Source organism: Gadus chalcogrammus, chromosome 9 (genome assembly GCF_026213295.1).
Source record: "Gadus chalcogrammus isolate NIFS_2021 chromosome 9, NIFS_Gcha_1.0, whole genome shotgun sequence".
Lineage (NCBI taxonomy): Eukaryota > Metazoa > Chordata > Actinopteri > Gadiformes > Gadidae > Gadus > Gadus chalcogrammus.
Window position 1 is genome coordinate 1,006,988 of NC_079420.1, and position 26,032 is coordinate 1,033,019.

General features: G+C 43.8%; 2 protein-coding genes across 4 annotated transcripts; both read left to right on the forward strand.

Annotated features, from left to right (window-relative positions):
• The first annotated feature begins 3,851 nt into the window (after positions 1-3,851).
• Positions 3,852-7,198, forward strand: si:dkey-5i3.5 (uncharacterized protein LOC565091 homolog). Of its 2 annotated transcripts, none has more exons than XM_056598360.1 (4): positions 3,852-4,417; positions 5,510-5,765; positions 6,076-6,322; positions 6,657-7,198. In XM_056598360.1, exons 2-4 carry the CDS (start codon positions 5,538-5,540, stop codon positions 7,016-7,018), a joined length of 837 nt encoding a protein of 278 aa, XP_056454335.1. In that variant the 5' UTR covers positions 3,852-4,417; positions 5,510-5,537; the 3' UTR covers positions 7,019-7,198. The 2 variants fall into 2 exon arrangements, with proteins under 2 accessions (XP_056454335.1, XP_056454334.1); XM_056598359.1 differs by having other exon boundaries at positions 3,853-4,262.
• A 1,456-nt stretch (positions 7,199-8,654) lies between these two features.
• Positions 8,655-26,011, forward strand: rbm28 (RNA binding motif protein 28). Of its 2 annotated transcripts, XR_008896453.1 has the most exons (21): positions 8,655-9,018; positions 9,114-9,260; positions 9,390-9,775; positions 9,881-9,956; positions 10,117-10,209; positions 10,385-10,447; positions 10,567-10,675; positions 11,342-11,562; positions 11,684-11,744; positions 12,320-12,429; positions 12,523-12,596; positions 12,836-12,971; positions 13,229-13,293; positions 13,846-14,004; positions 14,288-14,437; positions 14,635-14,709; positions 14,978-15,281; positions 15,941-16,067; positions 16,274-16,388; positions 22,383-22,729; positions 25,700-25,791. XR_008896453.1 is itself a non-coding variant. In XM_056598104.1 (20 exons), the coding sequence occupies exons 1-20, from the start codon at positions 8,901-8,903 to the stop codon at positions 25,835-25,837; spliced, it is 2,727 nt and encodes a 908-aa protein (XP_056454079.1). In that variant the 5' UTR covers positions 8,692-8,900; the 3' UTR covers positions 25,838-26,011. The 2 variants fall into 2 exon arrangements, 1 of the variants encoding a protein (XP_056454079.1); XM_056598104.1 differs by lacking the exon at positions 22,383-22,729 and having other exon boundaries at positions 8,692-9,018; positions 25,700-26,011.
• Positions 26,012-26,032: the final 21 nt, after the last annotated feature.

Genomic DNA, 26,032 nt, shown 5'->3' on the forward strand with positions numbered 1-26,032 from the left:
TTGGATGTTGGATGTGATTTACAGTGGTTGGGCCTCTGCTCTACATCCACAATGACTATTGCCTTTCTCTCACACAGATTTAATGAACGGGAAGTACTGTCCTTACATGCATGCACGTTTTCAGCTAATCAGAAATGTATTTTTTTAAAAGGTTATATGCGTTCATGTATAGGCCTACATATCATTAGCGAAATATTGGTGAACCACGGCATGTCAAAAAGATAAAGACTTTAGTAGAGTGGTCCAACTTGATGAACAGGACTGAAATAACAATTGATGTTGCATTGATTCCTCTTTTTCTTACTTATTAAAGTAAATGCTTTCAGCCAATGAGTAATGGTTATGCACGGGCTTAGCCTATACCGGGAGCCATCTGAGGCAAACCATCTACCCGTGGTGATGGGGTTAGCTGCTCCTTTAGCAAGGAGCTGGTGACCCATTTTTAACCCAGGCGGATCATTTTGAGATGGCTTTGGGAATGTTTGTAGTAGTGTTTTTACCCGTTCTCTATATTTAAGCTTGCCACTTTGTTATCTTGAACATTGCTGTAGTGAAGTTTTTCCAGGCTGTCGACACAGTCGCCCACCCTCCTCTCTCAGTCGTTGTGGCGTTAATGTTATCACTTCACATAGGCTCCTTTTCTCTGAGGGGGAACATCCAGCAACTTAATGGACTAATTAGATTCACGGATGTTTCAAAAATAGTCACTGCTCCACATACCTCAGCAGCCAGCGTAAAGACTCAGAACAGATGTCGTGGGGGACGATTTTGAGGATATAAGGAATCCTTTTCAAAAGATTTAAAATAATCTCCTAATTTCATTTGCCATTTATTTAACCAGGAAGTCCGTTTTTACAAGGGAGACCAGGAAACCAGATCCTAGAGGGATGTGTATGAGTGGGATAATGAGTTGGATACACAGTAGAGAGAACTGTGGAACAGGAGGAGGCAGAGGGTGGAGGAGTCTGGTGCTCTGCACCACCCTGACTCTGGTGCTCTGCACCACCCTGACTCCGGTGCTCTGCACCACCCTGACTCCGGTGCTCTGCACCACCCTGACTCCGGTGCTCTGCACCACCCTGACTCCGGTGCTCTGCACCACCCTGACTCCGGTGCTCTGCACCACCCTGACTCCGGTGCTCTGCACCACCCTGACTCCGGTGCTCTGCACCACCCTGACTCTGGTGCTCTGCACCACCCTGACTCCGGAAAGAGGAGACTCAGTAGACTATTGTATCAACTGCATAAAGATGCACTTTAGCTGTATGTATATATATATACATATAAATGACACAGAGGGTAGAATATACTCCATTAGAGATGTCCAATACCTTTGGGCCTCCATCCTTCAATAGAGGAAGAACAAGGCAGATTCCAGATTTTGCGAATGGTATTAGTCTGGACGCTGTGATTAAAAATATGAGGAATAGGCTTAGCAATACCATCAGCAGCAAGACTTTGAAGATAAGGATGAAGGTTGTTTGGTCCAGATTACTTTTTGTGGATCAATAGCTTCCAAAGCTTTACAGATCTCCGCTGTAGAATGAGGTGTGATAACTACTAGGTCCACAGGTGAGTCGGTACAGGATGGAGGTGTCGAGAAACTGGAGATTGATGTCCCACACCTGGTATTAGTGCTCTGGGATCCCTGCTGCAGTTAATTTAAAAACAAAACCCGCTGATGCTCATTAAAGTGCAAAAACATTATAATCTATTCTCTAATTTCAATTGAGTCAACGCAACTGCAGCAGGGAGGCCTGAGGTAGAATTTGAACATTTCGACTTTTGACTTTTAATTGAAATGTTGACGTTTGCTGAAATAGATTTTAAATGATATTCGGACTTGAACATCCTGTTCTGGATAGTGCATTGATATCTCAGAGACCTATGGGTTGTTCAGTCAGCCTGGGGGAGTAAGAGGATCCAGCCCTCGCTCAGGAAGTGTTCCTCTCCATGATTAGGTTAGATAGTTAGTTAAATAGTTCCTCCATGATCCAAGAGTGGTGCCTGTCAGAAATCCTGAATTTCTCTATAAGGAAGTGCTTATTGCAAATCAAGAGGAAAGAGTTAAGAAGATGTTCAATGCACACTCAACATCAGGGATTAAACAGACTCTTCCAATGGCAATATTGTACCGATTATGCAGAAATACTTGTTTAACGTTACAAGCATTTCAAACGTAAAAGGTATTCAAACATAAAAAGGTTTGCACACGCCGCACGGATCCTTTTGAGACCCTGGCCCCGAGCCAATAGCAGCAGATCACTGATATCTTTACAGATCGCCAGGCGAGGTATACTCAAGGTGGTATGTGTTATTGCAGCCCCATTGGGGCCTTGTTGCTGCCAATGATACCTCTTGAATGACCAGTCTTTTGATAAAGCTGATAATAATTCTAGATTTACTGATATACCTATATCTGTTCAATGGCTTTATCATATGTGTGACAACAAATGTATTAAACGACTTTTGATCACAAACCGCCTCTTATGCTCATCCCAGCTTTAAACACTGGATACCTGCTGAGGAGGTAAACCAGCGTCTGAACGTTGTCCAATCACATCAGCCCTGATGAAGGTGAGGGGGGAGGAGGATGAGGAAGGTTGGCCCTTTTACGTCATTCATCGGATCAGTTGATCACGGCGATGACAGGAGATGAACTAACGGTTGGTTTAACAACGACGCCCAATGACAGGAAGGAACCAACCCAGCTGGAAGTAAAGGGACTGAAATATAACAATGACAGGCCAAACACATGATCTCAGCGGGCTGCACAGCACGGCCACATTACTGCCGCCTCACACCCCCTGACCACGAGTAGACACCGGTAGCTGGCTGCTGTTGGCTTTGGTTAACGAGATACAATCAGCTGGTCCCTGCGTGGTTATCTACAGAGGCAACGTGTGCCAGTGTGCGTGTGTGTGTGTGTGTGTGTGTGTGTGTGCGTGTGTGTGTTTGTATGTGTGGGGGGGGGTGCTTGTGTTTGTGTGCATGTGTGTGTGTGTGTGTGCTTGTGTGTGTGTGTGTGTGTGTGTGGGGGGGGGGGGGGGTGCTTGTGTGTGTGTGTGTGTGTGTGTTTGTGTGTGTGTGTGTGTGTGGGGGGGGGGGTGGTTGTGTTTGTGTGCTTTTGTGTGTGTGTGTGTGTGTGGGGGGGGTGCTTGTGTTTGTGTGCTTGTGTGTATGTGCTTGTGTGTATGTGTGTGTGCGTGTGTGTGTTCGCTTTTGTGTGTGTGTATGTGGGGGTGGGGGTTGTGTGTAGAGTTGAAATGTGGCTCCCTCTGCTGGTCATTTACAAACATCGATATAAATACAACCCTTGGCTCGCAGTCCGCGTTGGTTAGCTATAGGCAATTTATAACTCATGTGCGCAAGAGAGCCACAGGAGACGCCAACATTGTTTTCAACCGCTCGGTACCGCGCTGTATTAATTCCCAAGTTTTGAAAAGAAAAAGTATTTGAAGCGAATAACGACTCTGTTTTGGATTTGTTTATTTGGTTTTTGAACAGCAAGTTTTGGATGCATGCATCGGCTTTGAGTTTGTTTGTTTGTTACTTTAAAATTACATTCGCTCGCAACACACACACACACACACACACACACACACACACACACACACACACACACACACACACACACACACACACACACACACACACACACACACACACGTTCATTCACGTTCACCCACTACAACCTGCCGATCTTCAATCAAAACAACATCAAGTAAGCGATGCCGCAGCTCAAGCACTAACGAACATACAGACCGTTATTCAGTGAGAACCGGTATTGCGCCCAGCACTAACGCAAGTTGACGCCGCAACACCATGGGGGCGGGGCAGGGGGCGTTAAAAAACGTCAGGCACCCTTATGAGGAACCGAAATGTGTGTTATTCGATCTCGTTACAACCGTTTACGTCGGAACCGGTTCCCTACTGGAACCGAGTTTCGGTGCTCAACCCTAGTTACCAGTACCACCATGGACATACTGCAAGTGTGTGTTGTCGCACACTTGCAGGGGTCCTCCCACTTCAAGCTCCTTCCTGCAGCGATACCATACTGGCCCTGCATCCGGGAGTGGCATAGCCTGGTTCTACCAGACTCTCGTACTTCACTTCATTTCATTTCATTTGTATAGAGAGTAGTACTGAAGGGAAATTCAAATTGAGCGGAAGTAGCCTACTTAGGCGGGCGGAGCCAGGCTAGGAGTGGCACGGTCTGTCCTTGGAGGATTTGGACATGGAGAATATCGTTGCCGCTTGAGGTAGTCCTGCGACGAGTTTCCAACCCGCATTTCACATGCAGATCATGTTTATAGTCTACAAATGCCGAGGGAAATAATTAAAAAGTACAAAAATTGACCTCCGCTATCTATAGCGGAGGTCAACTTTAACTTTTAATTTTTAATTAAGATTGACGGTAAGTGTAAACATAGCGTTTTTCCCTTGTGCAAGCGGTTAAATGTCTGCTACAGTTCATGGTCGAGAGGGATATTTCCTTACTTTGTATCTGTATGTAGAGTAGCAGTAGGCTACGCTATTTATTTATTATTAATAATAGATTGTCCGTAGAATTGCAAGATTGGTGAGTTTATCTCCATCAAATCTAATCAGATAAGAATCAGAGATCATGAACGACTTCTTCGTCACTTGTTTATAGCAACAACCAAGGCAACACATCTTTTTATCGCAGTTATTTCATATGTGGTAGAAATTAACCTTACATTCTATGTTAAACTATGATTATTATTAGGACTACATATCATATAGATACTTTAATAGTGGAAAACAGCTGATCACCTTTAGCCTAGATGTTATTTGCCATGTGGCACCAGTGAGTGAGTCCAGTCCATTCCCATCTGATGTGTCACACCAGTAAGAGAGTCCAGTCTACTCCCATTGTGATGTACTCTCTGAAGACAATGCTTACATTCACACGTGTGCATCATCTCTGTTTGTATAAGGATAATATATGTTCTAAGGTCACAATGGGATCCAGAAGACATGAGAATATGCTGACATCCACACAGTATGACCCAGAAAAACATTCTATGCGCATCAATATTTGATGAAAGTCCAACTTTGTATTGTGTAAAGGATTGTCCATTACCACACTGTCCATTACCTTCAGTCCATTACCTTTCCATTCAGGCATACTTTCTTTCATTCGTTTGCGTTGCGCATACGAATAGAAGACTATGCAGCTCTACTCTAAACTAATATTTGAGATCATTAAAGTGCCTTATCAGTCATTCGATTTGTAAGAAAGGTCAAGAAAGGTCACGTACGGCTTCACCGTACGTCACGTTCAAACGGTGGATCATTGTTTTATTGGCAGTAGGCTACAGTTATATAGGCTTTAGGCCAGGTTGGTTGCTTTCTACTGAAGAATGCAAAGTGTTTGTTTCGCATTGTAAAATAACGCAAACAACTATGTGTTCCATCAACAAACAATGCATTCTTGTTTGACCGGTACTCTCTGGATTCTGCTTGCTTCCATGATGTTCTGCAGCCACCTCCTGTCTCAAATCTCCGTCACAATGCTGAGAAGGGGGGTCATCACCCAGAGCGTCTGTAAGAATGTCACCCTCTACCTCAACCAAGCTGGGCTGTCGCCTGCCTCTAGCGCGCAGACCCCGGCGGACCCCCTACCCACCAAGCCCCTGTTATTGATGCTCCCATGGCTGGGCTCTCGACCTCATGCTGTTGCCAAGTACTGCGAAACATACTTCCGCCTGGGCTTTGACGTGCTGATGGTGCAGAGCAATGTAAGAAATACGAACGAATGGTTCTCTTAATAACGCTCACCGCAGACAGCTCTGCCTATATAAGTTAATACGTTAAATAAGTTGCTTTATTGCCATGATTAGGTTTAAAAAATACTTCAGAGGTCAAATAAGATATGGGGTGTCACAGCAGAAAAGTAATGGCTTTGTTGTTTGACTCTCTCTGTCACTGTTTTCTCTCTAAATGTTGCTCTCTCTCTCTCTCTCTCTCTCTCTCTCTCTCTCTCTCTCTCTCTCTGTCTCTGTCTCTGTCTCTGTCTCTGTCTCTGTCTCTGTCTCTGTCTCTGTCCAGGTGAAGGATTTCCTCTGGCCACGGTGGGGATTGGAAAACACTGAGAGGCTATTGGATCTGCTGCATACTGATCGCTTTGTGTCGCGCCCACTACTGGTGCACGCCTTCTCCATTGGCTGTTACACTTTCTCTCAGATGCTGGTGCACGTTTCCCAAAATCCAGAGAAATACGAGGCCTTCCCTGGCAGGATTAAAGGTCATGTTTACGACAGCGCTGTAGTGGGAACAGTGGAGAAGATGGCTAAAGGTTAGCATGTTCAAAAAACAAATGACACTTGAGCTCAGTAACGCTCTATAGTATATTTTATTGATGCGTTTACTTATTAAAGGAGAATGTAATTGAGAATGGGCTTCTTTCCAATACAAGAGGGTATCGCTTCACCATTGGACCGTTGACATCATTGGTCCGCAATTTGCGATCTCCAAACCGGACCAATGACGTTAACGGAAGTTGGTCTGTGATTTATTTGACAATACTTTGACAATCTTTTATATTAGAAAATAGACGGCGGTTTGAGCTTGATTATTATTATTTTTTCTTATTTATGTTTTCTTTCTCCCTGCTGTTACTGTTTCTCCAGGTTTAGGCATAACCGTGTTCCCCCACTGCGAGAAGTTGGTGACCAAAGCAAGCCTTTTATACTTCAGCGCCTTCAAGCGCCAAACGGTGGATCACTTCAACAGGGGCATCGAGGTGTTCAAGAGCACGCCGGTGCGGGCTCCCGTCCTGTTCTTCTTCTGTGAAAACGACCCGCTGAGCGACCACTTGGCCGTGGAAGAAATACTGGACTTGTGGCGCAAGCGTGGCATGGACGTGACGGGCAAGAGCTGGGAGGATTCCACCCACGCAGGCCACCTCAGGAGGCATCCTAAGGAATACCAGCTGGTTCTCGACAACTTCCTGTACTCTCTCAAGCTCAGCGCCCTGCAGTCCAGGATGTAGTCCAGGATGTAGTCCAGGATGTAGTCCAGGATGTAGTCCAGGATGTAGCTCTGTGTGGACGTTTTGGAGCTCCGACAGCAACAGGGTTGTCTGTATTTTTTTGCCCCAATAAATACCAACTATCTTTCATGGCATGTTCTTGAAAGAAGAATATGCATTTGCAAAAGTCTGTTTAGAGGTTACTTAAATAAATGTAGTGGTGACTAACAGCCACGAAGTGTGATCATGTCCATTTTCTAGAGGGGTTTCCTGTGTCTACTTTTTTAGAGGAACATCCCTTTTGTATGCAAAAGCTTGCTGTGGCTCTCTGGTCTGGCAAATAGGATTTTTTTGGGTTGGGCATTCATGTGATGGCCTTAACCAAAAATATTTTTAATAGGAACCGTTGTAAAAGTACTGTTTCTTAATGCTACTTGTTTACTTTCTTTGTTTTCAAGGCCTATGTGTTTTGTTTTTTAATTTTTTTGGTTTATAACCCTTGAAAACTAAACAAGCGGTTCCAGCCCTTTTCATAAATGGGTTATTAATATATTTGGTACTATGTTAAGAATTTAGCAGAATGTAAGGCCATGCTAGGTCCTCCCCTGGCCTGCAATAGGGAGCCACTGCACTGAAATATCGGCTATTGACATTGTCTCTAATGTTATATGATCATTTAATTGCTTGTCATTTGCATACAACCATAATCAGCAGCACCCATCAGGGAACGTTTGATATAAAAAAATACTTGAATTTAATAAAATATAATATATATTTAAGAATATTGTGATTGACACGATTGCTTTTAAGATATCCCATTTGACGGACAGAAAATACTTGTTGTGCTACCAGACATTGGTATTGAAGTATGTATTCCATTTTAACCGTCTTCATCATGATTGACCTGACATGACTGAGTCATCCGTTCAATTACATTATTACTTTAAAAATGCATTTCTATGAAACTAATTCTTGAGCTTGCAAAATGAGTGAGGTACCAAAGGATAAAGGATTATCTCTGAATGGTAACTTTGTAGAGAGAGAGAGAGAGAGAGAGAGAGAGAGAGAGAGAGAGAGAGAGAGAGAGAGAGAGAGAGAGAGAGAGAGAGAGAGAGAGAGAGAGAGAGAGAGAGAGAGAGAGAGAGAGAGAGAGAGATAGAAAGAGAGATAGAAAAAAAGGGAGAAAAGAGGGAGAGTGAGAGAGTGCCAACTGGAAGTTGTTGTGGATGGTTCCCATATCGAAATAAATAAAACACAGACCCTCAATTCCAATCAGCTTCACTCAGTGCTGGGATATTCCCAAATATTTGGAACCACTCATAATCCTAAAAGAGACCTAGAGGATATGTAATTGTATCGATAAGGGGTGAATGATATAAAGAAGACTCCCGTGTAAGAGTTATGGGGGTTGGGGAAAAAGTCGAAGTTCATGTCAAAATAGCTTCCAAATTCCAAAATACAATATAATAAAACAAATGTCCTTTTAGTTTTATGTTTTCCTTTGTGTGTTTGCATTATTTCCATTGATTAATAGTTACCTGTTACCTGTCCTCCAAATGCCTCGTGGCCCATAGGGCCTTAATAGTAGTGTAATAATATTTTTATAACATCCATGACTGCTAAGGCTGTAAAGAGTGGATTTAGATTCCCCCACTAGGGACAGTAGTGAGAAGTTTAGAGCGACTGTCCGATGACTTCCGCTTTCATTTCAAGATGGCTGCTCCCGCATGTAAACATGCGATGTGTCTCCGGGTTGGCATGCTGGAATTATAAGTTCGTTTTAGAAAGGTGCTTGTTTATACCATATACGGTAGAAGGAAAAGTTATATTTAAGGTCGTAGAGTCTGTTTCTAAATTCATACCTTGTAGTCAATAGCTCGTGGTACCAACACCGTTTTCCATCATGGGTAGCCATACGTTGTTCGTCAAAGCTTTGCCCGGTTCGGCGTCAAATGAACGTCTTACAGAGATCTTTTCCGAGATCGGACCTGTAAGGTATTGCTTCGTTGTCTACGAAAAGGGTAGGTTCGAATATTGAATATCTAAAGGTACTGAATTGATAATAAATACCATTGATAACCAATGATTTATGTGATATGTTTGATACTTGCATCAGGGACTAAAAAATGTCGGGGATTTGGATACGTAATTTACGCCATGGAGGACGATGCACATCAAGCAGTGAAAGAAATCAAAAGTTACGACGGGAAAAGGATATCTGTGTCAATTGCAAAGAAGAAGATACATGCAAAAAAGAAGCCAGGTATAGGAATTATTTTCCAACAGATTGTGAGCAATCGAGCGCAATATGTTACAGAATACAATAGTGTCGTTTCTATACAGAGTTTGAGTAAATCAATCATTCTATTTTCTGCAATTCCCTTTCCCGTAGTTCCCAAAGCACCACCTCCGAAAGAGGGGGAAGAGAAAGAGGGACCCCGAAAAAATAAGCAGAAGAAACACCCGAAAGAGGGACCCCCAAAAGAGACGCAGAAGAAACCCCTGAAAATAGAACCCCCAAAAGAGACCCCAAACAAAGCCCCGAAAGAGCAACCAGCGAAACCCCTGGCAGAGGCACCCGCAAAACAGGGACCCCCAAAAGAGCAACCACAGAAATGCGGGAAAGAGGAATCCATGAAAGAGGGAACCCCGAAACAGCAACAACCGAAAGAGGAACCCCCCAAAGCTCAACCTCCAAAGGAAGATGAGCCCACATTTAAAGGCATTCGAAAAAGTGCACTGAAATCCAAACTCATCATCAGAAATATCAGTTTTAAGGTATGTCCTTTTTTTGTCCTCCGAGGTGTTATTAGAGAACCCAAAAACATGATCGCGCCCATGTGTCCATCTTCTATTCGTAACATTTTGTGTGTTCTGTCAAAGTGCTCCGAAGATGATCTGAAGCAGACTTTTTCCGCATTTGGGGAAGTTCTCGAAACCAAAATCCCTCTGAAACCTGGTAAAAATAAATCATATTTACTTATTAATAAAATATTTTCGCAACAATTTGCATTTAAGTTAACTAAGCAACTCATTTAAAGGCTGATACATGTACTTTTCTTTCTCTTTCCTGTGCAATTTCATCCACATTCATAACCAACATTCATTGGTATTAACAGATGGAAAGATGCGTGGTTTTGGATTTGTCCTGTTCAAAAATATGTCGGGAGCAGGGAAAGCCCTCAAAGCTATGAACATGAAGGAGATAAAAGGTAAGTCCTAATGCTTGCTCAACAAATGTACAGACACAGTGCTTATAAGCTGCAACAGGAGCGATTGTACTATATTTAATATCCTGATCATTACATTAACCACAGGCACCTGGTTTGGGGTGATTTGATGAGTTTGCGAATGCACAATAATGTCCAACCCATATTTATCCCCCAGGGCGTCTGGTAGCGGTGGACTGGGCCATACCGAAGGATAAGTTCCTCGCCACCCAACCAGAAGGTAAGTCTTGCTCGATGACAATAAACCTTCGCTTGTAATGAACCACAAACTAGGATGTGTAGAAACGGGGACGACCGTCTATAAATCAATCTGGGTGACTGATGACCCATTTCCTTCAGTTCCTAAGAAAAAGGAAGATCCGGTGAAAGACGAACCGGAGAAAGACGAAGCGGAGAGCGCCTCTGAGGACGAGGGCGGAACGGAGAAGCAAGCGGGGCCCAAGGAAGGGTATGAACTCCCAAGAGCAGCCTCCTACTTTGGCGGTGTGGCCTAAACTATGCTTCTAAAGCTTGGCCTAGCTTTAGAAGCATTGGTTGTAGAGCTGAACGATTTGGGGAAATAATCTAATTGTGATTATTCCGACCAATATTGCGATTTAGTATGCAATCAATCATTCTTTAGTATGACCAACACAAGCTTGGAAGCAGTCAACATTTAAAAAGCACTTTCCTTTAGGCCAGGCCTATGTGTTGAAAAATAAATATTGACATTACTGATCTCCAGACAGTATAAGTAAGAAATCCCCCAAGAAGAAAAGAATCTCGCCTTTGCGATTTGCATGTTGCTTTCTATTACATCGCGCGGCGGGTTTGAATTCGATTAATCGTTCAGCGCAAATTGGTTGTCGTATTTGTTGAAATTCTCTTTACACCCCGACAGCAGTCTGAATCAAAGGCTCTGACGAACCAAAGGAAAAAGTTTGGTTTCTGTTGCATTCGCAGGCCCGTTCAATTTCTTTGGACCGATTTGTTGGTCCAATGGCTTATTTGTCTGTCTTGAGTATACCAAAAGCTAAGCTTTAAAAATCTAGCTTACTCTTGCTACCTTCTCTAAATTGTAGACACTATTAAATATGTAAAGCCGACCCCCCCTGTGTCCCTTTTCCTTCCACAGAGCCCTCTCCAAAAAGGCTGCAAAGCAGCTGAAGGAGGCCTCTTCAGACGATGAAGAGGATAGTGACAATGGAGAAGAGAGTGAGGAGGAGGAAGATGAGGAGGATGGCGGGTCTCAAGAGAGTGGAGATGAGGATGATGACAACAGTAGCTTCGATAGTGACGAGGAGGATTATGATGATGACGATGATGAAGATGATGATGACAGCAATGATGATCTAGGTAGGTTGGTTGGTGTCGATGTGTCTTTCTCCTAGCATATCTACAGTTTCTTACAATTAAACATTTCCTTTTTGTTTCTTTCCTGTTATTTTGTCCATACTGTGTTCTCTCTGTCGTCCAGATCGTAAACCGAGGAAACCCCTCCCTTCAGATGTGAATGAGGGCAGAACGATCTTCATCAGGTTGGTAATCCTCACTGTTCTGCTTTCACTGTCCACGTTACGGCTCAGCAAGCAGTTCCCAAAAAAAATTCTTCCCACAAATCTGATTCCATCGGCACTGTTTGGTCCTGACCCTTAAGGTCCTGGTTCATAAGGGTCTTAAAACATCAAGGCCTAATGAATCCAACAACGTATCCCCTTTTTGGGCAACCTGGATGTTGCCCTAATGGGCTGATTATGGTTCCACATGGACGCAAAGCAAGGGGGTTACGGACCCCTAACGTCCTTGCGGACCCTCCTTGCGTGCACCCCAAGGGCCTGACGTGCGCCTCCCACAGATGTGAACCTTCCGTCGAGGGGACGCAGCAGCAAGGGCTGTGATTGGTCCGCTTACTATAAACCAGACTCGGAACCATATAGGTTCACGACTGCGTCGAAGCGTCTTCGTGGTCGTTGCGTAACGTGGAACCATAATCAGCCCTTAACTGTGAATAAGTCGCTGTGGTATTCCGACCGTGCTGTAGGGCTTCTTGTTCAGTCAGCCTGATTTCTCCCCTCCCTCGTCCCCTTTGTTCTCGTCCCCGGGGTGCTGGCAGGAACCTCTCCTTCGACACGGAGGAGGCAGCTCTGGAGGAGGCGCTGTTGCGTTTCGGGGAACTGAACTACATCAAGATAGTTCTTCACCCAGACACGGACCACTCCAAAGGTACGGAACCTATGGGGACATAATAACAAGCAGCTTGGTGTTGGTGTTGGAAAACGCTTAATAGGAGCTTTTGTTTGTCTTTGTCTTCACCAGGTTGTGCATTTGCCCAGTTTAAACGTAAAGAATCTGCGGAAAAGTGCATTGCAATGACCCAAGCTGATGCAGAGGTAAGCTGTTGTCGTATGAATGAATGAATGAATTAATTCATGACTGTATTTGAGCTTACTGCTCGGCTCAAAGGGCACTATCTATCTTTCTCTGATCTACCCAGTTCAAACTATAAGCCTTTTAAAGTCAATACGTGTAACCCAGATTCAAACTCTGGCATAGCGATCAATACAGACTGCCTCACACGGCTTACATGTGTTTCCCCTCGTTTGAATCCTATTGGTTGTCCCTTTTTAAGAATGGCGGCGTCCGCGTCGACGGCCGGAGGCTGATCGTCTCGGCGGCGGTGACCCGGGAGAGTGCAGCCCAACTCAAAGACAAGAAGGTGAAGGTGGAGACCGGGGCCAGGAACCTCTACCTAGCGAGAGAAGGATGTAAGTGGGGTTGAAACACTGATTCGCAATTCCCAAATTTCTCCGCCATGATTTTCCCACGTTTACAGAACTCCCACTGTAAACAGAACGTACTCGGCTGACTTGGCTTGTGTTTTTGAGACTCTTATTGTTGGGACATTTTGGTGTTTCACAACAGTCAATACTGTATCCGGATATATACACACTGTGTATTTGTATGCTATTTGAGTAGACCAGAAAGCCCTTGGATTTATATTTGCTCTGTTGCCTTTTTCTAGTAATTCGTGCTGGAACCAAGGCTGCAGAGGGAGTGCCTGAAGCAGACATGGTCAAACGAACCCGGGTACGTGTTCCTTGGCGTTCCCTCACTTGTTGCTACAGAGATGATTGTACAGCGATGTCATTATTTTAGTCTATGCTACGTCCGATGACATGTTTCAAGCTAACAACAATTATGAATGGTTTCTTCTCCACATAATGGATAACACCTTATAAGGTTTTATGAGTTTGTAGACAAGTTAAAGACCAGAAACATGGCCATCTTGCCATTTCCGCCAAAGCCAAGAGAGACCAAAGGGTTACCTGGGTAAACTAGAACCTGTGTGCATGGCTTATTTACCATTCTGCCCACTTCCAATATAAACTGAATTCTTGCCTGAGTTTGAAGGATGCTTCATAAACCACCTCCAGAACGCAAGCTGGTTTACCTTGTGTCTCAGTTAGAATAAACCACGTGTTGAACATTTACCACTCTCCGAGTCATACCTAGCCCGAGATGACCATACCACAAAGGATCTAAATAGTTTTTCATCAACCGTACAAACATATTATATTCAAGCCCTTCCCCCTGTTAACCATGCTGCATTAACTGATCTGTGTCCCGATGCCCTTTCAGTTTGAGGAGGTTAAGAGAACCAAGCTCCGAGACATTAATGTGTACGTGTCGAAGACTCGACTCTGTATCCATAACCTACCCAAGTCGGTGGACAATACAAAACTGAAGGACATCTGTTTTCAAGCTTTAAGCAGAGCAAGAGGAGTTCGCATCCCCGAGGTGAGAAACATAGATGGTATGGATGGGTTGATAGACCTTAAAAATGAAAAAATGGGTCAGTGGGCATATTAAAAAGCTCCCTTTTTAGATATATATTTTTTAATTGTATACAGAACAAAGTGATGCCCCCCTTAGGAAACAGTCCATGGACGTCCTTATCATTTACAGTTATTTGATTTAGTTAATATTATGATTTGGACTAGTGTGTGGTCTATGCGTTGAACGGCCTTTCCTGACTCCAAGTCCTTTGCGTTGACGTGGTTCTTACTCTTCCTCTCCCTAGTGCAGGGTGATGTATGACAGGAAACCAGAGAAGGGCAAGGCCATGGGCCTGTCTCTAGGATACGGCTTTGTCGAGTTCCAGCACCCAGACCACGCTCTCAGCACCCTCCGCCACCTCAACAACAACCCCGACATCTTCGGCCCCACCAAGGTAGGCTTTGTGCATGAAGCTCTTCTACAACCGTAGCTTATAGGAGGAGCCAGCTTCCTGCTCTGTCAATATGACTTGACATTAGCACACCTCAATAGTTGGCCAAGTTCCGTTTAATGCCGTGTGTTGTCTGAGATTATTTGTTTAGGCAGGCTGTTCGTGGAACTAACAGTTTTCCTTTCTGGGTCGCGCTACAGAGACCTATCGTCGAATTTTCCCTGGAGGACGGAAGGAAACTGAAATTAAAGGAAGCAAGACAACTTAAAAACAAGGTGCGTTTGGAGCCTTGACTTGGGATTTCCTTTGATGCCGCCTGACAATCGAGCCAATGGCTGCGCTTGCTAGCCCATAAGAGCACACATTTTCAGCTTTCTAAGTTAATTCATTCCATGCGCCAAACGTCACATCTTCACACCACGTATTGCCCAATGTAATGTTTGGATTTAGCTTCCCTGTCACCTCTTCACATGATCATAACCCGGTAACGGAGTAGCCATGCCACTGTGCTAGTAGGTAAGATAATCCCTCCCTCCTTTCCAGGAACACTTCAAAAACGGACCTCGTAAAGGTGGAGTGAAGATTCAGTTCAAATCACAACCAGGAGGTGGAGAGAAGATTGAGCCCAAACCGAGAGTTGCAGTGAAGATTGAGCCACAACCTGGTGATGCAGTGAAGGTTCAACCCCAACCTGGTGATGCAGTGAAGGTTCAACCCCAACCTGGTGATGCAGTGAAGGTTCAACCAAAGACTAGATGTGTGGTGAAGTTTAAGACGGAACCTGGAGCTGCAGCTAGCCTGCAGCCGGCCGGCCAGAACAACACAGTGCAAGCCAAACGGAAAATGGGTATGACTTCTTTAGTGGTTCTGTACCATAGAAATCTCAAAGGCACCCAAAGGGCTTAACATACCGATCATTTTTCCTTGTGGGTCCAGAAGGGGAGTTCACTGGGGGATAGCATTGGCTTTCAGTGTGCTGCTCCCATTGACATGCAGAGCTACAGTAGCCTAGCTCCTGTTCACGGGATGGGAATACACTTAAACACATTTCCAAAGGCTTCCAATGTGTGACAGTTACAACACAACGACATTGTAGTTGGTCTACAAACACACAGATTATTCTACATTTTTTTCGGGTCTGTGATTTTACGCTACCCATAATGCACCACTGACTGGTTACTACGCAAAGACATTCCAGCCAGAAGCAGCCCATAATATAATCGAACCAGTGCCAGAAATGGGGCCGAATTATCTACGCTACGCTACAAGACTACGGCAGTTTCTAGATATGTCGTCGTTTCCACTTTTATTTGAGAAAAAAAAAAGAAAAAAAAATCGGTTGTAATCTGCGTCTTTTTGGCAGATGTTGATTATTTTCAAAAAGGCTATAATCGGCAGATTAAATCGGCCGGCCGATAAATCGGACGGGCCCTAGTCGGCGTGCATGTGGGCCGATGTTGAAGCATTAAAATGGGCTGACTATCTGTGATCCACCTCATGACTCAGATACTCCTGAAGCCAAGCACTTCTCTGGATTCCTGACCAAGCCGGAGGTGGAATACGTAGAACTGGAGGACGGAAAGAAGAAGCGCAAGACTCTGCCCTTCCCGTCACACAGGGGGCCTAAGATCAGGTACCTTCAACTCGTGTCTCCGTCGAGGAACCATTCCTTTCAAATTGTGATCCAACCTCTGAAATTTAACATTTAAGCTCATAAAAGCATTTGATGCTTCCTTATAGGAAAACCAAACATTCGTGTTTTGAGCTGGTCTAGCACTATCAGATTTTTAAGAAACCGTTTGGGATCCTCTCACTGAATTATTATTTTTTTCTGTGCAGGCTGCGTGATAAAGGTAAACAGCAGGCTCCTCCCAAGAAACCTAAGGGTCACACCAGCAGGAAGGACCGCCAGGCTCCTTCGATGGTGCAGAAACCCCCACAGGCCAGGCCACAGGTAACGCTACCAAAACCCCCCCCCCCCCCCCCCCCTTAGTCCGACTACATTTAACCAGATATCAAACACCCACACTGTCAGACTACAGCCAACAGGTTTACAAACACCCACACAGCCAGGCCAAAGGGAACATGGTCCCTAACAGCCAGGCCAAAGGGAACATGGTCCCTAACAGCTGGCCAAAGGGAACATGGTCCCTAACAGCCAGGCCAAAGGGAGCATGGTCCCTAACAGCCAGGCCAAAGGGAACATGGTCCCTAACAGCAAGGCCAAAGGGAACATGGTCCCTAACAGCCACACAGCTGGGCCAAAGGGAGCATGGTCCCTAACAGCCAGGCCAAAGGGAACATGGTCCCTAACACCCACACAGCTGGGCCAAAGGGAACATGGTCCCTAACAGCTGGGCCAAAGGGAACATGGTCCCTAACAGCCAGGCCAAAGGGAACATGGTCCCTAACAGCCGGGCCAAAGGGAGCATGGTCCCTAACAGCCAGGCCAAAGGGAGCATGGTCCCTAACAGCCAGGCCAAAGGGAACATGGTCCCTAACAGCCAGGCCAAAGGGGAGCATGGTCCCTAACAGCCGGGCCAAGGGAACATGGTCCCTAACAGCCAGGCCAAAGGGAGCATGGTCCCTAACAGCCTGGCCAAAGGGAACATGGTCCCTAACAGCTGGGCCAAAGGGAACATGGTCCCTAACAGCTGGGCCAAAGGGAACATGGTTCTAGGGATGCACTAGAGTGGAGGTAGATCCCTGACCCCCCCCCAGAGTGTAGAGGTGTCCCTGAGCATGGCGTCTCACCCTAACTGCTAGCGATAACTGGGCGGTCGCACAGCACGGCGCACTCAGCCGCGCTGAGGGTTAGGGTTAGGGTTGTTTATGAATGGGTGAAAGCTGTGAGTGACCACTATGGAAGTAAATCGGGTTTAGAAATAAAAACACATTGAATTATAAGCACTGAATATTTATGCATTGAAATAACCTATCTGAATTTTTTGCCTCTGAATTTAACTCTTTACATTAGCAATATATCATATTCACCTTTATTTTTCAATGTTAAAAAATTCAACGTTAAAAAATTCAACGTTAAAATATTCAACTCAAATATTTTCAACGTCCCAAAATCAGTCTGCCAAAGTCACCATCAAAATTCAATGTACGAAATTCAGTGTTAACATCCGGGGACCGAAGAAAGAGCAATCGATCCTAGATGCTAGATCGCGGTCAAACGAGTGGGCGCGTCGTTGGATACCTGACTCTCTCAAGGCTAGATTCCACCGGAGGCGTACGCGCCGCGGGACGGCTGCGCCGCGGTCACGCAGCTGATCGCTTCCACTATAATCAATGAGGACTATTCCACCGGGCGCGCCGCGGGAACGTTTCAGCAGCGTCCCAGGAGCGACGTCTGCCGCGCCGCAGCGCTATCTTTCCGTCCAATTCTATTTTTGCCGCGAGCCGCTGCTAAACGCGTCAATTTCGACAGAGCAGGTCGAGCCGGGCAGGAAGTGAAAGTAAAAGCCATAGAGCATCCGGTCAATTTTCAAAATAAACACAATACTCAGCTCATGTAACTTCACAATCAACATTATTACGTCATGACCGGGTGGGTCTCAGAGGGTCGGCAACATTGACGACGAGAGACTCATTGTCGAAGTTCAGCAACATGAAGTCATTTATGTACACAAATCATCCCTTTTTATAAGGAAAATGTCAGAAAGGACAAAGCGTGGCATTTAATTGCAAGAGTTTTTGGGAGTGGAAGGTGAGTACATTAGGTTTAGAATTATCGCGTGATCTCGTGATCTCGAGTGAATACTGGCGGGCTCCCAACGGCAGCGCTACGCTGCCGTTACGCGCCGGTAGGATATGGACGCAGGGCAGAGGACGCAGCCGTTCCGCGGCGCAGCCGTTCCGCGGCGCGTACGCGTCCGGTGGCATCCCGGTGTCACGCGGGAAGGCAAAACAGATTTAGCCATGTCCAACGGCAACAGCAGCAGTAACCATTGCTTCGGTGAGTACATTTTTTCTATATATATATATATGCCATTTAGTATTAGGGATGTTAAACGACTCGTTTTCTGTGAGTCGACGTGTAGGAGGCATCAATCGAAAATCGATCGATTTCTTCTCTTTTTTTTCGGCCCGCGGCGCTGCAGCAGTTGCAGAGCTCAAGGATCTGCACTTCCTTTAAGACAGCGGCCCAGTTGGCCCGCCCGTCCTATTTCAAAGGTGCTATCAGGAGCACACCAATAATGCATTTTTTTTATGAAGTTAAGTTGGTATAAAAATGATGATAAACTAAGCAGGATTGTGAACCTGTAAATTCCCAATAGGCAAAATGTGTCGGCGTTGTGTTAATTAGCAACGGCAGTTGATGATGCGCGCCTCCTCTTTGCAACAAAATTGTTTAAGTCGGACATAAAACCACTTTAATTGAACAGAGGCTACACCCACTAAAACAGATATTTTCGTTTTTAAATAAATATTTGTAAACGAAAATTCATGTTTTGGTGTATTTTGGCAGAGGTATTTTTTGCAATACTTGAGAAGGTGCACTGGAGACTGTGGGCGCACTCCTGTCTGCATGGTGCGGTCACTGATTGAGATTTCCGACCCAGTCGCTTGAAAAAGTGAACGGTCACCGTCACGTACGACTCAGTCGTCAAAGCTGTCCAGGCATCAGTGGTGATAGCAACTTTGTCAGCTGAGGACAGGATCTCGCGGAGGGAGGCTGCTGCTTCGCGGGTACATTTTCTCCAGCCTCACAGTCATCGTTTGGGCGACATGGCACTGTGTAGGTTGGCTCGAGAATGGAATCAGATTGCGTAACCCAGTCCCCTCTACTACGCTCATGGGCAGCATATCTCGGCTATCATCTTAGCTAGCAACCCGCTGATTCTTTCAGCCCGGCGGGCCATCACAGGATCTCACCGTAAGTTTGCGATGCTGCCTTGCTGGCTGGAAGGCTTGGGATGCCTCCTTGCCAGGTGATTCAACATCACGGTTGTGGGACGAATGGTACGCAAACTTCATGAGGCATAATTTACACTGAACTGTTCTGTCATCAATCTTCATGAAACTATCCCACACCGGACTTTTAAGGTGAAGATGCCATTGTACATGAAAGGACAAAGGAAGAGATCGCTCTTGGGAGACGTAGCGGTTGTAGCAGAACAGAAGTGGACCGTTAGAAAAACAACACAGCTACGTCTCCCATTTGAAAAAAAAAAAGGATTTATTGAATTTTGATAAATTTTAATTGTTTATTTTGAAAGCAGAAATGGGTACAATGTTTTGTAAAGGACATTGAAGCAGTTTGTATGTAAAGAAAAAAAAAGAAAAGTAAAAAAAACAACGATTCATCGATTTCTATTTTTAGAGTCGTTTTCGAGCACGAGTCGAGAATTCGACCGTTGAGTCGACACATTCTGCACATCCCTAATTAGTATGGGTTGTTTCTGTAAGATTCAGCAATGGACAATACTAACGGACACTTGTACATAAGAAGGACGTCGAATTGAAAAATAAGGGTAGTTCGGAATTTTGGACATAGGGCCTGATTCCCAAGTTAGCCTTGGTGTTCTTATCATTGGAAACTAGGCTAGCGCAAGTCAACGGGCATATTTTGATGCTGGTTTATAACGTCTTTATTGAAGATTTCAGGGGTACAGTTGTAACTGTCAGGTTTTATAATATGTAGCGCCACTAGGTGGCGCCTCCCTCTTTTGTTTGGTTATACGAGTTAACGAGTGGAGTGAGAAGTGCCTGCTCTTCCGATCAGCTAGAATAAACAGCAGTATACGATCGAAATCCCCCTTTTTAATGAGTTAGTTTATTTAGTAACTGATTTGTTGTAGGCAGGAATCCCGGACTTCTACCCTTGTGTTAAATATATATAGTGCCATGGAGACCTGGGTGGTATGGTCAACAAGCTTATTAGTATACTAATGCCGCTTTTCCACTGCATGGTACCAGCTCGACTCGAACTCAGCTCGCATTTTTTGCGTTTTCCACCGCGAAAACATGGTATCTGGTACCTGACTGAAGTGGCTGCTTTTTTAGTACCGCCTCGCTCTAGGTTCCAGCGGCTGAGCCGAATGCTAAAAGGTGACGTCGGCAGACGGCGGCCACTGATTGGCCAGAGAGTGTGACGTAAGTCACGAGAGCGACATGGCACCAGTGCTGGTAACAGCCATAGCAGCAGCGCCGCAGCCAACATATTCCACTTCTTCAACTTCTTCAACATCAGCTAATAATAGTAATGTTATCGATGTCCTCCATTGTTGTTATGTGGGTTCTGTCCATGTGTGGGTTGCGTAGGTGTTGTTTGCGTCGCGTACAAAATAAGTCACAGCCCTTTCGCGCAGCCGACCACCGCCCACGTCTAGGAGGTACTATTTGCGGTGGAAAACGACCCGCTGCTTCTGCCGTGTCGAGTCGAGTCGAGCTACAATGTGCGGTGGAAAGCGGCCATAAAGGACCGTGAGGAGAATCTCGCATGTTGCCTCCTTCATGCTAACCCTGACCTACACCACACACGATACACAGTATGTGTATAGACCAATTGCCTCTATCAAATAATGCTCCCACTGCAGAATCACGTTATGTACACCACTACTCACCCCATGAATAGTGTTTATGCTGTTTTATAACGTATATATTGAAGATTTCAGGGGTGCAGTATTGTGCAATGTATGTAAGAAAATAGCACTTCAAGAAAAAACATAAATAATCAATTAAACGAAATAAATAACACAATAGTGTAGCAAGTATTGTTAAAACTTGTATTTGTGAATGGGATTATGCATGTGTGGGTTTATATATGCAATAGCTCATAATTATTCAAAATATCCAATAATACAAACATTTTATTTTGAGTTACGTTATTTCAATGCATAAATATTCATTGCTTAGAATTCAATGGGTTTTTATTTTCAAAATCCGATGGTACAGATTTACTTGCATAAGTGATGCACAACACTGCTTAGAGGGCTCAAAATGAACACTCGCCGAGTCATCAAACTGGGTAAAGTAGTCTTAAGTTATTGAGTCCACCCGCCACTTTGGCTGGACAGATCTTGTCCTTCAGCTGCAGAGAGCAGTCAACAGTAGCCTATAGACACATTTTGAAATAAGCCATGGAAGAACTACTCCAAAAACATTCACAACAACCTATTTAATTCATCCTAAATTGTAGAAATATGTATACTAATTAATTGAATAGGCTGTGTTCAATGTATAAAGTTTGGTTTTAATTAAAAGGAATGTTCTAAAAATGTTTATTATTATAATAATTATGTGTATAGATAACAATATACAGAGATATAGATATTAATATTATTGTTCTATGGGGGGGGGAAACAATTCTGAATCAGCAAAAGTTGCTATTGGCAGGTTAGGCTCTAAATAAGTGCAGCCCTATTCATTTTTTCTACAATTATTACTGCACACAAGGATTTAATATTGATTGTGAATCTCAAATGAGACCAAGATGACATGCTCAAAGGTAATTAGAGTGAAATCCAAGGGTTAAGGTTATGCAAGTTTTCGATCACACTGTGTGCTACAAAATGTATTTTTATGCTACTGAATTTTTGTGCTTGCTGGCACCAGTGCTACCACTTAAAAAAAAATAAGCGAACAGCCCTGGATATGCATTTATAGTTCTTCCTTAATGTATTTATTAGAGCTGTCAAGCGATTAAAATATTTAATCGTGATTAATCGCATTAATGTTCAAAACAGGACGATACAAAAAAAGAGCCTATAGTGCAATTAAACGACTGCTTTGAACAATTGTCATTTGAAAATAGCAGTCAGGCTACTGCTTCTTTGTTTTGAGGCAAAGAAAAAAAAGTTTTTTTCTTTTTTTAATAAAATAATTGCGTTAATTGCACGATAAAATTTTTAACGCCGTTAAATTTGGTTTGCGTTAACACCGTTAATAACGCGTTTAACTGACAGCTCTAATTATTTTTTATTCTTGCTTTTAACAGGATGAGTTGGATGACACTGCACAGGTCTGGAACACACACACCATCAGGCCATCGAACAACCTTAACCTCCCCAGCGGTCGGCCCAACATGTTTGCATTACCTGAACTATATGGGACAAGAGACTTCCTTTCCCAAAATGAATGTATCTTTCGCCAGACCGAAGCATTTGATCCAGATCTATACGAACTAAGCAACATCCTTGTGGCTGATTCCAATCTCCCTCTGGCAACAGATCCATATCAGGCAGTGGATTTGTACATGCACCTCAGAGAGGCCATCACGGCATCTCTGTAGGTCAGACGTGTTTAGTTGTGTCGAGCTTCGAAGTGGCAGGATTTTTTGGTCACGTAAGTAATTCACCTTGCTGTCCTTTTCCTTTATAAGTTTCCTTTAAAGTCATAGCTCAACATCTCTAGCTTTTGGCAAATGTTATATTCCTTTAAACGATAGTTTAGAAACACAGAAATGAGGGGGGGGCTTTAGACAAGGCCTGTAAAAAGTAAATCAAATGTGTATCAATTTCAGAACTTTACTTTAACAAATGTAGCACTTTTTTCAGTTACAATTGTATTTAACAAAAAGGTAACCGGCTTCAGTAACTAAATGTGAATACTTATTCTGAGTCTTTCATGATAGAATCATTGGATTTCAAATGTTGAGACCAATAAAATTGATGTATCTATCGAACTCTGAACTTCTGATGGCCAATCAGTACAAACATTGACATGTTACCGACAGAAAAGCATTTTGAAATTATCTGCATTTACAACCTGTAGTTTCAAATACTGAGAGAGGGGTTAAAAAACGACAACACAAGCTATTCATGTTTTGTTGAGACTGGAACTTTTTGCTTACTGTAACTATATTGCTATCCCGTGTGTGGAACTCTGAATAAACAAAAAAATTGCCAAACAAGTTTGGTGCTGTTTCCTGATATTTTCAGGTCATATTTTTCACTGGCCACATTAGCTTGATGTGGCCAGTGAAAAAAAAAAAACGTAACAATGAATTAATAATTGTACTTGTTCAAGAACAATTGACTTAATTGTTCATGAACAATTGACTTAATTGTTCAAGAACAATTGACTTAATTGTTCAAGAACAATTGACTGAATTGTTCTTGTAATCAGACTAGTATTACTTTTCATACCATGACAAGTTCCTGCAGTCTTCTTCTTAATTTCACATGATGTGGCTGTGGTGTCAAGACAGCTGATTGTCAACATCATGTGACATTTAGAAGAAGACTGCAGGAACATTAACAATCAAAACATGTCAGGGTATGAAAAGTAATACTAGTTGTATATTATGTACACTATCTATTATTAACTAGTTAGTTTCGTCGTCTGAGCCGTCTCGCTAGCCTTCGTGACACTCCTCTGGGATCGAGCTCTTTCAACAACAACCGCACATCCTCTTTCCTCACACGCAGTCCATGCTCCCTGCATTTAGCGTACATCCATCGGTACCTGTGAAGCTGTCCAGAGTACTGCAGTTGGTCGCTAATAAAATCCACCAGGACCGACAGGTCAGAGTACCCCTTGCGGCGAGAGTGTCCCACTGTCCCCTATCTCGCAGTATCCTCTTCAGAGGTCTCTCACTTATGTGGAAGGCGTGCCTACTGGCAAGTATTGATTTGATGTCCGAATATTTGAGGCCAAGCTCAAAATAAACGATGATAAATCTCCCAAGCTCCGTCGTTGTGGTTGTTAGTATTTCCCCTGACCCGGAAGTTAAATTCTGACCCGGAAGTTGGTTTGCGATATCTCGCAAACCAAATTATTAGTTTTCTCTCTGCTTTTTTTTTTTCAACCAAAATTATTTTTTTACTCCGAGTCCTTTGGGGGGCTCCATTACTGCTGCTGTTGCCGTTGGACATGGCTAAATCTGTTTTGCCTTCCCGCGTGAGAGTCAGGTATCCAACGAGAATGACGCGCCAACTCGTTTGACCGCGATCTAGCATCTAGGATCGATTGCTCTTTCTTGGGTCCCCGGATGCTGAATTTCGTACATTGAATTTTGATGGTGACTTTGGCGGACTGAATTTTGGGACGCTGAAAATATTTGAGTTGAATATTTGAACGTTGAATTTTTTAACGTTGAATTTTTTAACACTGAAAAATAAAGGTGAATATGATATATTGAAAATGTAAAGAGTTAAATTCAGAGGCAAAAAATTCAGGTTATTTCAATGCATAAATATTCATATACCCGTGGTAGAAACACACTGTTTTAATGTCTCCAGCCATTCGTTTTCCTTCCCATGTGAGGATTTTTCTTCATATTTTTTTTATATTGAAACACCAGCATAAAATCACTCAGCCATTTGTCAGGGTAATTGTACAACACAATGCTATGAATGGGTATGAGCCAGGCGCTCATATACCCGTACCCCGGACTGCTGACGGCACAAAATAGAACACCTCACACTCGACAGAGGATTAGGAGAGACACAAACATAGAGAATAATAGAGAACGCAGAGAGAGAGAGAGAGTGAGAGAGAGAGAGACAATATGAAGGACCTGTTTGTGCCTTCTTCATTTGGTAATCCCATTTAAATCTTAAAGATAAATAACTTTTAATGAGATTTCGTCAAACGCTTCATTACCCCTATCCGTTCGTCGTAGGCCTAAGTCAATAAATTGCACGGTTTTCCAAACCACCACGACCACTGTGGAGGTTGACTCAGCCCGGATGTCACTGCTCCACATACTGTCTGGCTGCGGTGCACGTAGCGGGTGACTCATACCGGGTTGTGTAGGCTATAGTGTCATTCACCTGAAACCCAGTGGGATACCTCGGGAGGCGTCAGTGAAACTGCCCTGGGGTGGAAATAACAGCAGCTAAATCCCCAGCAATAGAAATTAACAGGCAACGCTTGCGCTTCCATTACGCTGGCTCCTCAGAATGTGGATGTTTGGGGCCACGGGGCCACCGTACATCAGTGTTTTTATTTTCAAAACCCGATGGCACAGATTTACTTCCATACACCACTGGTTAGAAAAAGTACTGAATAAAAGCCATGCATTTCCATGAAAATCCTAGAAAACACAAGCTAGACAACATACTTAAATTCAACCTTTTGTTTTAAAATCATGTGAAACGAGTCCTTGTGCACCAATAAAAACATAGATAGACTCAAACTGTCGATGTGGTGTGAGGGTCAAAATTCATTGATACAACATGCACAATTACTATTGATACAACATGCACAATCACTATTAAACAGTTAATACCATGTCATACCTTTTTTCTGTTCTTTTTTTATTGGTACACAAAAAAATCGTTCTGAGTAGGTTATTGTTTTGCTTTCCAGAGTGCGAAACCAGGCAAGAAGCCTTTCAGGAACCGAGAAGAGGACCGCTTCGACAGCATGGTGGAAAAATACAAGAACAAGATACTGGGAGGCGGCCAGAAGACAGCCGACATCAAAAGGAACAAGTGGTTCAGTTAGTCTTATGTCTCTGTCTGGGCGGAGGACGGTGAATAGTGCAAGGTCATTGCTTTTTATCTGTAGACCTTTTACATTTCATAAAAGTTAATATCATTCTTGATTTGATGCATTGAAGCTGGAGTGTGCTTCTTAATATTTTTCAGTATAATCCCATCGAATGGCAGCATACCTTTTGTAAAACGTTTTGTGGTTTTT